At 36.5% G+C, this 17,778-nt stretch overlaps 1 protein-coding gene across 1 annotated transcript in view; it reads left to right on the top strand.

Annotated features, from left to right (window-relative positions):
* Positions 1 to 17,778, top strand: part of Met (MET proto-oncogene, receptor tyrosine kinase) — a 110,603-nt gene that overhangs the window by 59,286 nt on the left and 33,539 nt on the right. Inside the window, exons 4-10 of the mRNA XM_047560481.1 lie at positions 4,003 to 4,137; positions 4,893 to 5,060; positions 9,750 to 9,910; positions 12,045 to 12,147; positions 12,258 to 12,394; positions 13,094 to 13,255; positions 14,176 to 14,275. Of these exons, the coding sequence (XP_047416437.1) occupies positions 4,003 to 4,137; positions 4,893 to 5,060; positions 9,750 to 9,910; positions 12,045 to 12,147; positions 12,258 to 12,394; positions 13,094 to 13,255; positions 14,176 to 14,275 (966 nt within the window). The remainder of the gene's footprint in view (positions 1 to 4,002; positions 4,138 to 4,892; positions 5,061 to 9,749; positions 9,911 to 12,044; positions 12,148 to 12,257; positions 12,395 to 13,093; positions 13,256 to 14,175; positions 14,276 to 17,778) is intronic.

Genomic DNA, 17,778 nt, shown 5'->3' with positions numbered 1-17,778 from the left:
GATGTACATACCCAAGAGAGATGAAAATATATGTTCACACAAAAAGTTACACATGAATGTTCATAGCAGCATTATTCACAACAGCCAGAAAGTGGAAACAACCCAAAAGTCTATCAAGTGATGAATAAATTAATATAATGTGGTACGTCCATAGAATGAAATGTTTTTTGACAATAAAAAGGAGGATGAATGAACCTTGAAAATATTATGCTACATGGAAGGTAACAGACACAATGAACCACATATTGTAGGATTTCGTTTGTGTGAAATATCCAGAATAAGAAAATTACATATGGAGATTTAAAGTAGGTAAGTGGTGTCAGGGTCCAGAGGGTCTGGGGATTGGGAAGTGATGGCTAAGGGATATAGTATTTCTTTTGGGGATACTAAAAGTGTTCCAGAGTTGGTTGAGGTGTTGCTTGCAAAAATCTGTGAATATACTAAAAAGCACTGAACTGTCTCCTTTAAAAGAAAGAAAAACTTTTGAGTAGACAATCACATACAAACATGTTAAATTATTTTCTTCATTCTTAAAGAAAATTAAGTAGAATTTAAGCCATTTAATTAAAAATAGAACTCCCTGTATATGGTAAGGAGATTTGTCTGGCCTTCATGTATTTGTAGAATCCCACACAAAATCATTTCGTTCAGGTTTACAAACTTAGGGGCCTAGGCACAGCAGTTTCATTTATCTGTACATTTATTTCTTCCCCATGTCCTCTCACAAATAACTTATTGGGAGAGGTTATATGAGATCATAACCACAATTATTGAGTAAATTCAGGTTCTTCCCTTCCCCTGCCCCTCCCCAAAATACATTAGTCCTATATGTTCAAGAACATTAAAGAAAAAGGTTTTGTTATCTAAATACTAAAGATTAGTCACGGACACAGTAGAATAATTGCCAGTCTCCTATTTCATAGTAATTGTTCTAAGATTGCCAAGTGATTTATCATAAGAATTAAATTTATATGCCAAATTCTGTTCTGTCCCTAGAAATATCTCCATGACAACAAAAAGAAACTCCTGAATTTTGCAAGCATTGCTTCAGGGATATTTTGAGAGTTGAAGTGGTTACTCAATTATTTAGAATTCTGGCAATAACAGAAAGTGAGGAATTAATGATAGAAAAAGCATTCTTGGCATTTTATAGCAGTAGACATGCCCATGGAGGAAGAGCTAATGATCAACTAGAAGCTATTTGCATATGTGGAACAACCTCTGCTCCACATTCCAAAGGATCATCCCACTTTTCCACATGACTTCCTGCCTTCTCTTGTTTGTCCTATTTTCTACACTAAGCAATACTCATCCTAGTTCATGATTAAGAGCAGAGGTTTGATAGCTGAGCTAGTAACATTTCCTCTGTACTATCAAAAACTATCTAGATGCAGAGGCTTTCTCCTTAGGCACACAAAACGTGTGCAGCCAAGATTACTAAAACAAGGAGTAACTGGCAAGGCAAATATGTTGTGAAAGTTGTTTTAGTGCCTCAACTCACCAGGGCTCTTGGGAGCTCAGAATTGAAGCTTTTTATTGGTATTTACTCTGGTGCGCCAAGAGTCTAGCAGTTTAGTTAAGAACAGGTCAAGCACATAGATTCTGGCATTAGATAAAGCTCCTTGGAAATCTGACTCTTGTACTTTCTAGCTGAAATTCTTTTGTATTTTCTATAAGACAAATAATAGTGCCTACCTTGCAGATTAATTATGAGGCGCCACTTAAATTTCTATTTAAAGCATTTAGCATAGGGCCTGGTTGGTTACCTGTTATGACAGTGACAAATATATGGTGCTCTCCAGACAAAAATTCTTGACAGAAGGAAAACAAATCAATCAAAGTCCAGAGGTGCAAAAAGCTTTTTTATGAACAGAAAGAGAGAAGGTTAATACTTTCTGGGAAATGAATATATGCATGGCCTTCAGATTTGATAAAATCAAAGATGATGACCTAGTCATTAAGAAGGGATTTCTTAATATAGATACAGAAAATGATTTTAAAGAGATTGAGAAGGTTAAATATGGAGTTACCATAAGTTCCAACAGTTCCACTCCTAACACATCATAGGACTGTGACAGCACATCATTTCCAAGGACTCTGGTAGGGGATTGATCTGAATAGCATGGAAGGAACCAGGAGGCAGACGCAGAATGCAGATCTCCATGGGAAGGTTCCTGCTGATGAACATTCTTTAGTGGAGTGGAAAGCATGGAGTGACATGGAGAACAGAGTCAGAGTATTAAGACAGACTGGTGTTTTGTGTTATTTTTGTCTCATGCATGAGAAAAGGAGATATTTTTTTTCCCCTTTATGGTTTGAAGTGATTGGCAACAACCCAGGAAATAAAGGGCAGGGGACAGGGAGAGTAGAAAAAAAATGAGAGGTGTTGAGCACCAAAAGGGTGTTGAGATTGCAAAATGGTAACTGAAATCTTTGTAGTTGGGGATAGAGGCCTGGGAAGTCTGCTTGTAACCAGCCCTGGAGGGAGGGAGGACTGGTAATTGAACTTTGTTTCACTCTGCCTGAAAAGGTCACAAATACCTATTGGGCCCTAAAGTTAGGAAATAACAGTAGTTTCCATCCTTTTCCAACCTGACCAAGTGACCTTTGAGCCATCATTTAACTTCTGTGCAAACATAGCCACCCTACTTTAATGGAGATGTTTTGAAAGTATTGAGTGTTTGGACTAGAACAATGTTAGAGCAAAAATGTCACGTTCAACTCCGGGACTCTGTGTAAACTGGGGGAGTTTCTCTCACCAGTCCACTCTGTGGGAACAAATTGGGTACTTAGGAAATCTTCTTAATTGTTTCAAGTTACTTGGCTCCTTTATTATGCTCAAGAAAAAATATATACATATATATTACTGTTCCCTAGAACATTTATATGTTGTCTGTGTTTGTTAGAATACAAAACAATTAATTACTCCTCTCATTTTCATTCCTATTTTCTGAATGAGAGAGCAGTGATAGAAAGAATGTTTCTTTAATCCTGATCTCACAGATGCCCTTGTGTGTCCCATGATTCCATACACATGCAATGTAAAAGATTATTAGAGATGTCAGGCAATTTCACAGAGCAGATTTCAAGCCCAGAGCTGTGCTCCACCTCCTACACTCTCATATACATGCAAACGGATGACCTACTTAAGAATGACAGAACCCCTAAACCCTCCTAAAATCTCTGTGCATTCAAGATGGTCATTCTGATGTTATCGCAGTTATCGTTGATCACAGTCTGAACTTCATTATTGCTGGGTTTTAGGTTCAGAGCAGATGGAAATTATGTAGTTGGAAAACATTTCAAATTATGAATATCTGAAAGCAAGAATGACACCAATCATCAAACCTTATTTCCCAGGCATTGTTAAAACAATCAGGCCTTATTATAAAGCTGGGACAAGAAATAGAACTTTTTTTATAATACAAGTAATAGCATATTGGGACCATGGTATATAAAAAAAATACAGCACATCATTTCAAAGTAGCAGGGGACCTATTTTAACCTCAAAAGATCTATAAATATGACTTAAGAGTAGCAAAGCTGGAACTAGCTCCAGGTTTCCAGACTCCTGTTCACTACTCTTACCATTACGTCAAGGGAAACTGCCCCATGGGAAGAATCAAGAGGATAGATTAAAAAATATCCAGGATCCTTGTGGTATGTGTGGTGTCTTCTTTCTGGGAAGAGTTTTGGCTCCTCCAGTTCCCAGTACAATTGTAAGGACTTGTGTGCAGGTGCTGGCTGATTGATTGGAAGATCTTCTTCCCTGTAAACCATTAAAAGATCATAGGCAAACGTCTGTCCTGGGGGTTCAGATGAATTGGCATCAAGGCAGGAGATTAGAAGATGTCGTACTGATTTATAGCAAGATGAACTGTTGGGTCTTTAGTTCAGATACCCACGTGCTTTCCTAATCTGTTATTATGATCATCATCTACATTTTCCACTTACATTTAAATAGCTTGTTGGAATAAGGATGTTTCATTTTTCATTCCTCAGGTTGTGGTTTCTCGAACAGTATCATCCACCCCCCATGTGAATTTTCGCCTGGATTCCCACCCTGTGTCCCCAGAAGTGATTGTGGAGCACCCATTAAACCAAAATGGCTATACCCTGGTTATCACTGGGAAAAAGGTGAGCCCTCCTCCCACAGGGAGTTTCCATGGATTTGGTTCTTCCTGAACAGATACTTCTAGCCAGCAGCATTCAATTTTTATAACTTCTCTCTTCATCTTAGATTCCCATTTCCTCCATTAAGTTATTTCTTGGGTATTCCAGAGAACTTCTGAAATAAAGTTAATTTCATATCCAAAGAAGATTAGGCCTAAGGGAGGTCTTCTTCATAATAAGTACTTCTTCTTTAGTTTCTCAATGAGGAAAACAAATACAGAATGAGAAATACAGTCCTAATGGTAGAACTCCAGTGCAGGCAGATAAATCCTGGAAATGTACATTAGAATCTGATTCCAGCCAGTAATCTCTGTCTTCTAAGAGAAAGATGTGCATCCTGATATCAGAATGATATGTAACCTTACTTAGAATTTCCAGGGGTTCAAGTGTTTCTTCCTGAAGGTTAAATTATAATACTCCCTTGTTATTTTAAAATCATCTCAGACAGAGCCAAACCTCTAACATTACATTACAATGCTTATGTTCCTGAATATTAATGTTAACTTTTATTACTTAGGTTCCAACAATAAAGGGAAGGAAGGAATTTGATTTTTAAAACATTTTGATCACTTAACCACTATTACCTGATTTGCACATTGGTGCTTGCTATTTCTAGTAGACTCCATAAAATAACATTTATATGTAGCTTTCATGTATTCAGATTGTACTTAAACAACCAAAACACCTGTGGAAGCTCTTTCTATCCCTTTTCTTCACAGATCACCAAAATCCCACTAAATGGCTTGGGCTGTGGACATTTCCAGTCCTGCAGTCAGTGTCTCTCTGCCCCTCCTTTTGTGCAGTGTGGTTGGTGCCACGATCAATGTGTGCGATCAGACGAATGTCCCAGTGGGACTCAAGAGATCTGTCTGCCTACAGTCTATAAGGTAGGAATCTCTATCCGTTGTCATGCAGGGGTTTTTTGGTAATTCCAAATCCAATTAATGAAAAAAAAATCCAAAGCTCAATTTACTAATTTAGCTGTGAGACATCAACCAAAGTACCATATTCCTCCTGGCTTTATCCCTAGGGCAGTATTGGGGCACCCCCTGAGTCCTGTAGTTAAGATGCTTGCTTCATATACACTAGGTTTTCTCCTTGGGCAGCTGCTATTCCTTGTGCTATGTGCACAGCAGAGTAGTGGCTGATGAGTAACATGGTTCCCCATTTCTTCATGCTGGGACCTGTTCCCTACTGAGTGGTCCACTCTGATTCCTCATTACCTACTTTATGCCAGATGCCCAGACATAATCTTCCACCAAAAGAGACAGACCTGCTTATATCCCAGAACTCCAAGCTGAAGGAACTGTGCAAGCTGACAATCCCAGGCATACTGGGGCAGACAGGACAAGTTTCTTCCTGTCTGAGGCATAAATAATAGAGGGTGACCTTATGTCAATCACAGATGAGGCTAGAGATGGTTTCTTACGTTGATATGGGAAGCAAGGAAAGGGTCGACATTCATGGTGTCTGGATGTCTTGTCTCAATGTGCCTGAATAAGAAGTATAGTTTCCACTGGTGACTATACTGTTATCTATACTTCTATAAACCATTTCATCCTTTAATCACTCCAGAAACTTTTAATGAGTGCACACCACATGGAGGTCTCTCTTCTAGACACTGGGGACATACAGTCCAGAACAAGACAAAGGAGACTCCTGCTGTTAGAGAACTTAGCTTCTGGCAGTGAATGTCAGCCATGACATTGCAGACACACTTTCTAACTCTGTCACCTTATTTGCTTAAGCATATATTTGGCACTTTGAAAATTTCTTTGTCCAAATACATTTTACTTGAAAATACTTAACTGGTAAGGACTTAATATGTGTTTTCTCTGCCTGCATGTAGAACAGTTGGACTTCAGTAAATGATTCTTGTGAAAGATTCAAGTTAAAGGTCTCGGTCACCTAGTTCGGGCTCAAGTAAACAAAGTGTGCGAGTCAGAACAAGAATGGCCCCCAAGCACATGGCTGTTTTCATTTAGTTACGGTTTGGGGCAAGATTTGCAGTGGTGACTGGGTTTTAAACCAAATCATTTTCTGTTAGGTGTGACACAACTGTCAGGCCTTAGCTTGATCAACTGGAGAATAAACTAAAAGAGAATAAAAAAGGAATTTTAATCTATACTGTAGTATTTATGTACATTTTTTTTGTTGTGGTCCAGTATACTTTAAAAATCCACATGCAAATTTTATACTTTTATAAACCCACAGCCTTGGCAATTTGAGACACTAGAAATTTGAACTCTTCATATTCCATGAAAGAGATACAGAGAGTATGAGCATGTGTTGTGTGTGCGCACACACTCATTTGCACAATTAAATCACAATTTTATTTCAGAAGTAACCAAGTTGCTGTTTTAAGTAATGAAAGCAGGTTGATAACCAGCCCAAATAAAACATTTAATCTTGACCACTGTGCTACCTTTTAGTAATCCTGAAAGCCATATGGAAATGGTTGAAAACAGAGTAAACATTTTAGAATTTTCTGGAACCTGAGACTCTCATGTGTTCGAATCTCCCTCCTCTCTCACCTTCCCTAACTGCAGCACTCAGCAGTTTGCGATTTTAAAAGGTTGCATTGTATCATGCACAAGTCGGTGAGGTGTGGGCTGTACAGTTAGAAGCAAAACTGTGCAGCTGAGTCCATAAATCCCTTTCGGTTCATAGTTGTTAGGAAGATTTCATGCTGTGCTAGACCGTGACATTTAGCATTCTCACTGCAAAAAATAAGATAGATTATTCATCTTTTTCTTATCTGTCTTAAACTCTACACGCTCAAAATCCAGATAATGTATAGAGTTTCGCTTTCCAATACATGCATGTTAACCTGCTTTTCAAGGTACATGATGTTCAATGGCTGAAATTCTTTGCAATTCCAGATATGAGAGATTTCAGGATTGTAAGCCCTTTATTTGTTTCAAATGTGTCATCTGATCTTGTGCTTAAAGAGCAATGGAAAATGCTTCAGAAAAGGAAAAGCACTTTCCCAATATATCCTGAATTTATCAGGATAAAACTGTCACATCTTATAGAATTGAAGTCAATCCCAGAGAGACAATGAAACTGTTTATTAATTGATCAGAAGACTCAGATAAGAAGCAACAGCAGTATCTTCTGGTAGTTAGAGGGTGTGTAGGCAATCAACTGCCACCAGCATGTTTGTGACTATTTTCCTGCTAAAGTAGAAAGGAGGTTTCCACTGTGAATTTTAATATTCAAGGCTTTTAAAAGTTTTCTTAGATTTTATCTTAATGCATTTGAAAAGTATGATCATTTAAAATACTGTTGGAATGGGCCCACCAGTGGTATAGCCTCTCACCTGCAAGAGGAAGAGAGCTACTTTCGTGGCTCTGTCTCCCCTGTCCAGACAGATAGGCCACCCAGCCTCTGTGGCTTTATGCCGGACACTCATTTCCTGCCCAGGGAGTTTCTCTGCACTTCAGGATAGCTGAGTTTGCCAGCCTATTGTTGGGTCTATCCAAGGGTGTGTGGTCCACGACTGCTTCCTTCCTCTTCCCCTGGAAGAATGAAGGTTCCCCCATAAGCTAAGGGGAAAACACTTAGTCCAGAGAAAACACCAAATCTAGCTGGCCTTTCAAACTCTGAGGGTCTAGCAGAGGGTTGGTAATATCCATATCTATTGCCAGGGCTCCAAATCAGTGTTTTCTCAAATCATCACCCAGTGCCTTCACCTTTCATAAAAGAGATGATGTGCTGACACAGTGGCCCACACCTGTAATTCCAGCAACTCAGGAGGCTGAGACAGCAGGAGTGCAGGTTCAAATTCAAGGCCCAGCCTTGGCAACTTAGGAAGACCCTCTCTCAAAATCAAATGTAAAAAGGGCTGAGGATATAGGATGTATCTCTGTGGTAGAATGCCCTTGTACCAAAAAAAAAAAAAAAAAAAACAGTGTGTCAAGTGACAGACTTCAATTTTTACATAGAAATGGGGAATGTAGGCAGAGAGATGGGGCCAACATCAGTCTTGGGCAGCTGCTTTGGATGGGGAAGTCTCCTCATCCGAAATGGGAACAACAGCTGTGTGACGGCCTCAGACTGAAGAGGGTTGGATGTTGTATTTTCTCCTACTGGCTTTCTAACATAATAATAAACAGATTTTTTTTCTTAGCAGTTCTGATTTGCTGGACATGGACGAGATAAATTTTTATGGAAGGCACAAGTGTGTAATGGATTTGTATGGGTGGAATGGCCATCATAAAAGCATTAAGCTAAGACTTTAAAGGGGTTTGGTAACAAGGGTTAAGTTAAGACTTTGATTTGCAATTATTTACTTGGGAAGGATGGATTGTTTGCAAATTTGAATTTTGCTAAAAAGTCCTCTCAACTGTAAGACTTGCACAAAAGTGGGCTTTAGCAAACATCTTTGCTGGGTTTGAGTTGCCTCTATCTTGGTGCTACGGTTTCCCACCATTGTACTTCACAGCACAATTTACAATATGTCCCCCCAAAAGAGCATTTCCTTTCTCAATTGTCACAAAGCTGCCCAAGAAAAGCTTATTTTTAACTTGCAAATGTGTTTTGTTTAACTAGTTTTAACCTAAGAACTGTTGTCTTGCAAACTTCATAAGCACCAAGTGCTATCTTATATCATGCTTGCCAACATTTTAGTAATAAATCCAAATTTCACTCTTAACACACCAAAAATGAGCCTATATCAACACAATGAACCTGTTATTTACTGACCATTGAACATGACATGAGGAAAAAAAAAAATCTTGAAAATGAGATGTAAAATAATGCCAATGAAGATAATTAGGAAAAATTTTATAATGTGGACTTTGGGGTTCCTTCCAGTTCTAGGTGTCTTTTTCATTTCTAATAGAAATAATGTATGTATTAAATATCACATAATTTTTAATAATACATTACATATTTGCTGTATGTCAAATAGTGACCATTTCTGGAGAATAATGAAAAATCTAGAGTCTATAATAAATGTGAATTGTCAGGCCTTAAGAAGTAGATTCACTTATTTATTTGTCAGTGCCTGGGACGTAGGAGAAATAATGAATGAATGGGTGGCAGACATGAACACCATCAGTGTGTTGGATATTAGGGTAACTGACAGATGCAACTGTGCAGATGCTGGGTTCCAAAAGAAGTGTTTTTACTATATAAGTTTCTTCTTGGGTGGGGAGCCCCATAGTGCACAGAACAAGGCATATATTGGACCATGGCTTACAGGGCCTGTGAAGGAGCTGGGATCATTTGGATCTGGAGACCATGTTATAAGCAAGTAACTACTCTGCCCAAAAGAGCCCAAGAAATGAATTCATTTCAGAGTGGCCCAAAAGACCCCCCATTCCCACCCAGGCTGCCTCTGCTCTTGGTCCCATCTCTAGTCCCAGCTTATTTCATAGTACGATCAGGTGGTTTTAATGTTTGCTCCAGGTGCTCTGGAATTTGTAACCCTTGTCTTTAGTAAAAATTCAGCCTTTACTAGATTTGGGAGAATGGAAGAATTTCACACTATTTAGGGATACATTGTCTTCCACACATGAAAAACAATCATACACTGGATTTTATTTTAAAGTTCTGTATTATTCTTACAGGTTTTTCCAACTAGTGCACCCCTTGAAGGAGGGACAATGCTGACCATATGTGGCTGGGACTTTGGATTCAGGAAGAACAACAAATTTGATTTAAAAAAAACCAAAGTTCTCCTTGGAAATGAGAGCTGCACCTTGACCTTGAGTGAGAGCACAAAAAATACGTAAGGATCTTAAAATGTTTTGCTGGGGTGGGCTTGGAAGTCAGGCTTTGTTTTTTAAAGAGTGTTTATAAAAAGAAAAAATGGTTCAGAAAGCTCATTTCTTAAATTAATGAGGGCCTTGGCCATCAGGTCCTTTGTGGGTTTGTTTTGTTCTCTCTCTGCTTACTTATGGGGATTAGGGAAAGATAAAGGTCATATGGTCTATGTGAAATTTTTCAACCATTTATGTAACAATGCTTCAGAAATGGTCTGGGTGGATTTGAAAGAGTGATACTCCATCTTTAGAGTCTTCGAACACAGTCTCCAGGGCATTTTTTTTTTTTAATAAAAAATCAGTAAGAGCTCAAAATATATATCCTATCTTTCAAATTCATCTGCTAAACTTTGTATTGAAGTCACTCAATCACATATTTTAGTCTCTTTTTGGATGAACTGAAATTTATATTCAACTATTTGTCAGCACTATTTATGGGGTATATTTTATTGAGCCATCCCCAAAGTCCTGGGAATGGTGATATAATTCTTATTTTACAAAGGAATTCCCTAGAGTTCAGAGAGGTAGCTAATCCAGAGAGTTAGAGTCAATAGGTTTTCAAACATAGCTCTTCAGATCCAAGACCCATGCTTATTCTACTAAATGGTACATGTACTTTTTTTTTTTTTATTTTTACAGACTGCATTTTGATTCAGTGTACACAAATGGGTACATCTTTTCGTTTCTATGGTTGTACACGATGTAGATTCATACAATTTGTGTAATCATACATATACATAGAGTGATGATGTCTGTCTCATTCCACCATTTTTCATACCCCTCCCTCTCATTTCCCTCTACGTAATCTAAAGTTCCTCCATTCTTCTTTCTCCCCCCCACCCCCATTATATATCATCATCCACTTATCAGGGAAAACATTCGGCCTTTGGTTTTTTGGGATTGGCTTATTTCACTTAGCATGATATTCTCCATCTCATGCATTTATCTGCAAATGCCATAATGTTATTCTTCTTTATGATCGAATAATATTCTATTGTGTATATATATTACAGTTTCCTTATGCATTCATCATTGGAGGACATCTAGGTTGGTTCCACAATCTAGCTATTGTGAATTGAGCTGCTATAAACATTGATGTGTACTTTTTTAAAAAGTTTTTTTAATAGTGCATTATAATTTTACATATTAGTGGGATTTGTTACATATTTGTGCATGCTCATAACATAATTTTGTCAATAAATGTTTATAAAGTTTATAGAATGAACTCTATAAACTCTGTATTCCATAATAAACAGAAAGTCCGGAAATTATCAGCTATTATGTAGCAACAAAAACCAAAGTTTTATTTGTTGAATCTTTATGGCCAAATCTATTCTATCAAGTGATTATTTTATCTAAAAAATAGAATTTACTCCAAGGTTATAAAAGATCTAAACCTTTTCATTTTATTGAAACATCAATTAATGTCATATATGTTGGCTCAATGACAAAATGAATTCATTCTAGAAATCTCCCTTGTAGGTTTTCCAAAACTCTTAATTACTGCATCATAAATTAGGATCTGCAAAAACCAAACATAATCACTCTCCTTTTAAAGTTACTTAAGAAAACAAATTATATGTAAATTTTTTTCAGAACTGTAAGATTATTGTTCAAAAATAATTTTAGGAAAACCCATCATAATTTTCATTATTCCTTGAGTAATTTAAATAAATGTTACAAGTATAGCCACAGACATGTACTGATGACAACTTTGATGGAGGATTTGACTTATTTGTATCTTGGACATTGTTTCATATGCTACCGAAATACCATTGCTTCATCTTTAAGTGTGCCAAACATTATCCCTACAATTTTACAGGCTTAGATTATGGTGTACTTCTCATTTGGGGAGGTCTGCATTGATGAGATCTAATATTTCCTATTTTAGGTGTGTAAATACTATCCTGCAGTCAGGATAAAGTTCACATGCTAGTACAGAAATCAAATTATACAATTTTCAGTCCTAACGCTTAATGGAACTCTGCTTGCTACTCAGAGTAAGTCAGCTCATTGTGGAGCTCATGTCCCATCATAAAAGACAGCCAAACCAGAAAATGCCTGTGGATTTCTAACATATTAAACTTTGCTTTTTTTCAGGCTGAAATGCACAGTTGGTCCTGCAATGAATGAACATTTCAATATGTCCATAATTATTTCAAACAGTCGGGGCACAGCACAATATAGTACATTTTCTTACGTAGTAAGTCTAAGCACTCTTTTCTCATGAACTAGGATGACTGATTTTTATTTAGTCTATTTATAATTATGAAACTAACAAGTCACTTTGTTTTGTTTCTATCTCCCATTCAGGATCCTGTGATAACCAGGATTTCTCCAAGTTATGGTCCCAAAGCTGGAGGCACTTTACTCACTTTAACTGGAAAGTATCTAAACAGTGGGAATTCTAGACACATTTCAATTGGTGGAAAAACATGTACTTTAAAAAGGTGTTGTGAATTTCTTTTTTGTTGCATCTGCCAAGTTACATTACTATCTTTACCTAACAAATCAAGCCACGTTTGTTCTTTGTTATGTGGAGAAAAATCAAGACCTTTATTATTTATTCTCTTGCTAACAAGGTTCTCTCCTTCCCAAATCCATCTACTCTTTTGCTGAATTTTTTACCCTTTCCCTTTTTATTTATTAATCCCACTTTTGAGTTTTGTCTTCGCATTCATCCTTTTTTGTTATATCTCAGTATCAAAACCTTATTGTGAGTTTGAGGTACTGGTCATTGACAATACATTAAAATAAACAGTTCAAGTGAGATTTAAAATTAGAATAAGTGACTTTGGAGAGAATTGGGGGAGATTGGGTTTAGAAGGAGGTTGCATTTCTGCTTCTTGGAGTTGAAAGAGATGAGTTCCCTCAAGTGACAAAAGTACTTTAAAGGTTGCTGAAAATGCCAAATGTTTTGAAGTCAAGGATGGCCTTTCAACAACAAGGCTAAGTTTGGGCTCTAGTCAAATGTAAACAGCCTACACTAGAAAAGGCTTTTTTCTCGATCTCCACAGGAAATTCCCATTTAGGAGTCATTGAGTTGTACCCTTTGATTTATGGATCCTTTATAATTCTAAATTATATGTATCTCTAATAGCAAAGGTCCATTTTCTTATTTTATTTTATTATTTTTTGTTGTCATTCAGTGTGTCAAATAGTATTCTCGAATGTTATACCCCAGCCCAAACCATTTCAGCTGAGTTTCCGGTGAAATTGAAAATTGACTTAGCCAACCGAGAGACCAGCAGCTTCAGTTACCGGGAAGACCCCGTGGTCTATGAAATTCACCCAACCAAATCCTTTATTAGGTAAGTAAAAACTTCTGACAGGTGTAAGAAAGTAATGAACACAGGGATGATTTGACTATAGAGTCAAGAAGAATTGCAGTTTTATCTCTGGCTTTGATACTATGGCATTTCATTTGAAGGTTGCCTCTCCAATTCAGTGGAAAAAAAACTACATTTAGGTTCTGAGTATGATTTGACTTTATCAATGCTACTTTATGCCTAGAAGATTTCATCCTATTCTATTACATTTTAAACAAATTACCCTAAAACAGTTTAACATGATATCATGGTACGTAAGCACATACGTTATGTATACATTAATTCTATACTAACCACAGTCCAAAAAAGTAACAAAAAACTTTTTATTCCCCCGCTCTTCAGTGTATTTTTTTGTCAGTCTTGCTTTGCACAACTTTTCCCCATACCAGACTCGCTTTGAATCAGTATCTCATTGGACTCAGTTCAATCTGCCCTATTTCCATTATTTCTATCAATCTATCATCAATAGTTACATATGTTTTTTTCTTTGTATTTTTTTCAGAGAGAAAAAATTTCTTTTGTATATTTGGTGACTAAAAATACACTTTTCAGGGCTGGGGTTGTGGCTCAGTGGTGGAGAACTCGCCTAGCACATGTGAGGCACTGGATTTGATCCCTCAGCACCACATAAAAATAAAGTTATTGTGTTCATCTACAACTTAAAAAAAACCTTAAAAATTTCAATCTTCATCATTTCTTTGGCTTATGAAATATGAATTTTAACTCATATATTCAAGTTCAATTAGCTGTTCCCGAAAAAGAGTTACCCCTGAACTTCTATTTGATTTTGGCTGTTCCTCTAACACGTAATCACCGCATTCGATAAAAATTGAAACTTTCTCTTAAAATACTTGGTGGAAAGAATATCTCAATGTTACCATTTTTCTGTTTTATTTTGCCAGTGGTGGGAGCACAATAACAGGTGTTGGAAAAAATCTGAATTCGGTTAGCGTCCCAAGGCTGGTAATTAATGTGCATGAAGCAGGAAGGAACTATACAGTGGTAAGTCCTTTGAATGATGGTTCCACTCAGAGTTCTGCATCTCTACCTCTACCACCTGGCTTACAGGACAGGTGGGACATTTAGTTTTGTCTTTAATGTTTGCTAATTAACTTTTTATAGCATAGGTGAAATAGTATTTTTTTATTCAACAACTAAAATTATCTAGAGTCTCAGGCTGACATTGTAAACATGTTTATACACACACATACGCACAATGTTTAGACACAAATGAAGATTACTAACAGAGACAGTGTTGCAGTGTTTTTAAAGACAATCAGAACATATGAAAATCACAGCATTTCCCCAGCCCCCTAATGCATCATAGAATATTGACCCTTTTGTCCTAATAAAACCCTTGGACAAAGCCTGTGACCTTGCTACAGTATCCCTGTCTTTCTAAAGCAGCAGGTTGCAATGTTTTCTTACACCCCGTCCCACATTCTTCTTATCATCCTTCCTGCCCCTTTGTTAGTACATTATCAGGTAACAAGAGAGAGCATTAGACTAGTTACGTCCTGGAGTGTGGATATTGTTTATTTTTTCTCCGTCTTTCCTTATTTATTTGCAAAGTCAATCAGAACTTAACTGAATACCTCCTTAAAAGTCACTGGCCCATTTAATGCTCTAATAATTTCAGTGGGTCACCTTTAAATAGTCATTTTCATTTAGAACTTAGGAAGGTTGGAGTTATTTCCAATGATTTCATACTTTTTGTTGATGTGTTTCTCTAATCTAGTTGGACTTGTGTGCTCAACTTAAAATGGAGGTTCTCAGTGCTGCCACTCAACAGGGTCTGGACTAGGCAGGTGATAGATTGAATTACAGCACTTTCTTTGAGATTTCTCATCCAATATTTCTTGAAGCCTAAAGCCACCATGTTCTTTAATTACAAAAACCAATTTGGGGCTAAAAATGTCAGGCTAAATCACCAAACAATAAGGTCATCTCAAATGAGATTTTTCTTGACCTTCTCAATCAGCCACATTGCATCACCTCTAAAGGGTATTATTAGATTTTTATCATATTCCTGAGAGATTGTACTCCAGGGAGTCACCGCATGAAGTAAAGGGCTTTGAAGCCAATCCCCACACATTGCCACAAACAATGTTAAAATACCACTGCTATTAATTTAGAAGACATCGGGTTTCCACAACCAAGATAACAATTTTTCATTAACCAAATAAGAACAACGGTAACCCTCTTTGGTGTTGGCATGTGACTTTTTAAAGTAGAAATCTGAGAAATTATTAATTTATCTAATTGATATCAAGCCTCCATTATTAAAATAATGACTAAATTAGCTTTGATTTCCCTCACCAGCATTAAGATGACACATAGAACAACTCTGAGCTTCAGTCATTTATTATAATCAAATAGTTATTGAAAACCTTCTAGGTATCAGAGATGCACATCCCACGGAAGAGCTAGAAAAAAATCTTATCAGGTAACACATCTAGAAATGTAAACTTCTGTTGTTTAAGCCACAAACAGGTTAATATAATAGAACTGTGCATTAGAATTGGACTGGAGTGAAAAATTCAGTGATTCTATTTTACTTTTTATTATTTCACTATTCACCTACGTCATAAAGAGATGTGTGTTCCTTCCAAGTCTGTACCTTATAGAATTTGAAGTTGAGCATGATGAATTGAATATATTTATTATTTAATAAAAAAAACTTGTGATCAGATCTGATCTAGATGTATATATCTAATCACAATGACTTTAATTCAATAAGCTCAAAAAATTTGTAGGGATATATTGTAGTTTATTTTTTTAATTCTTTATTTGTTCTAATTTGTTGTACATGACAGTAGAATGCATTTGTACATTTTGATAGATCACACATAAATGGTCAAATTTTTTAAAATGAAAATAATTACCTTCTCAGAGTTGGGGATATTACTTAGTTGTAGAGCAAGCATGTGGCTAGCATGCAGAAGGCCTGGGTTCAATCCCCAGCACCACACACAAAATAATAATAATAATAATAATAATAAATAATTATCTTATTAACAAAATGTATATTAATTTGTTAATGCACATTGTATCCCAGAGGCCTGCTGGTTATTGTGTAGTTTTGAATTCTTGTTGTTATATGCAAAATCACTCTGATGATAGTAAAATTTTTCATTTTCACTTTTAAAGATGTGAGGAATTGTTTTTAACACTATAGCATTAATTTTGGATAAAACTAAATAATATCATATTTTGTTAATATGGTATTGCTGTTTTATCTGCTTACAGCACATTTTTAAATGTAGACTAAATTTTTAAATTATTTTTAAAAGAACATATCAAGCAAACTGGGGTTGTGGCTCTGTGGTAGAGCACTTGCCTAGCACGTGTGAGGCACTGGGTTCAATCCTCAGCACCACATGAAAATAAATAAATAAAATAAAGGTATTGTGTCCATCTATAACTAAAAAAAATATTAAAAAAAAAGAACATACCAAGCACCAAATTCTGTTTGTGCTTTTTATGAATATCCTGAGGACTTTTTCTATTGTGGCATAAGTAATTGTTTTATCTCCAACTATACTTGTCAAAGAAAAGGAAATCTAAGGGATGTTGTTGCTTGTTTGTCTTTTCCTTGGGGAAAAAAAAAACGCAACTGTTTAACCTTAAATATACCACTTTGTATTGCTGGCTTTAGTCTAAGTACAATCAAGAGGAAACCACATTTTCCAAAATTCCATAAATCAGAATTTCAAAGGGGAAGATTTGAAATGAGAGATGAAAGGGCATGAAATAATAATAGCTGAGCATTTTTAAAATAGAGAGCATAGGGAAAGATGTACCAATGTAGAATATACAATAAACATGAAGCAAAACACAAGAGCTAAGGCAGTGAGTGTTATCGATAATGGCCTGGGATATATGCAACCTACTCTGCCTCTCAGAGCTATGACCTGATCTAATGAACTCTGTTTGCCAAGCTCAGTTTCTTCATCTGTAAACTGGATGCTCACAGCACCTACCTTCGGGATTACCAGAAGAATTAAATGCTTTTTTTCCCAATAAATCGCTTGCATATCTAATTCCAGCTTGGAGTCTATTTCTCCAAGCTGGAATTAGATATCAAATTAATACCAAAATGTATGAAAATTTCTATGAAGGTGCATTTTTCTTTTTTTCTCCTTTGTTTTCTCAGCTTTGTTTAATGTATTCTGAGGCACTATTCCTTATAAAACATTTTACACAGAACTTAGAACTCAATACACTACCATCATTATGTAACTACATATTTACTTACAAGTTTAACCATATGATACTTGGCAATTTAGAAAGCACTTTGCCATGCAGTGTCCTGCATTGTTAATAACTTTTTATTCTTAATTCCTAAATGAGGAAACTGAGTTTCTAAGGACTTTGCCTGTTCTCACAGCTTGAGTTAAAGCTGGGATCTAGACCAAGGACTTCTAACCCCTAAGTCCAGCTGCCACTCAGTCACAGCTGCTTCACAAGACCAGAAAGCAGTCCACGCAGGTCACTGTCCTGTC

Source organism: Sciurus carolinensis, chromosome 8 (assembly GCF_902686445.1).
Source record: "Sciurus carolinensis chromosome 8, mSciCar1.2, whole genome shotgun sequence".
NCBI lineage: Eukaryota > Metazoa > Chordata > Mammalia > Rodentia > Sciuridae > Sciurus > Sciurus carolinensis.
This window is presented reverse-complemented; position numbering and strand designations above follow the sequence as displayed.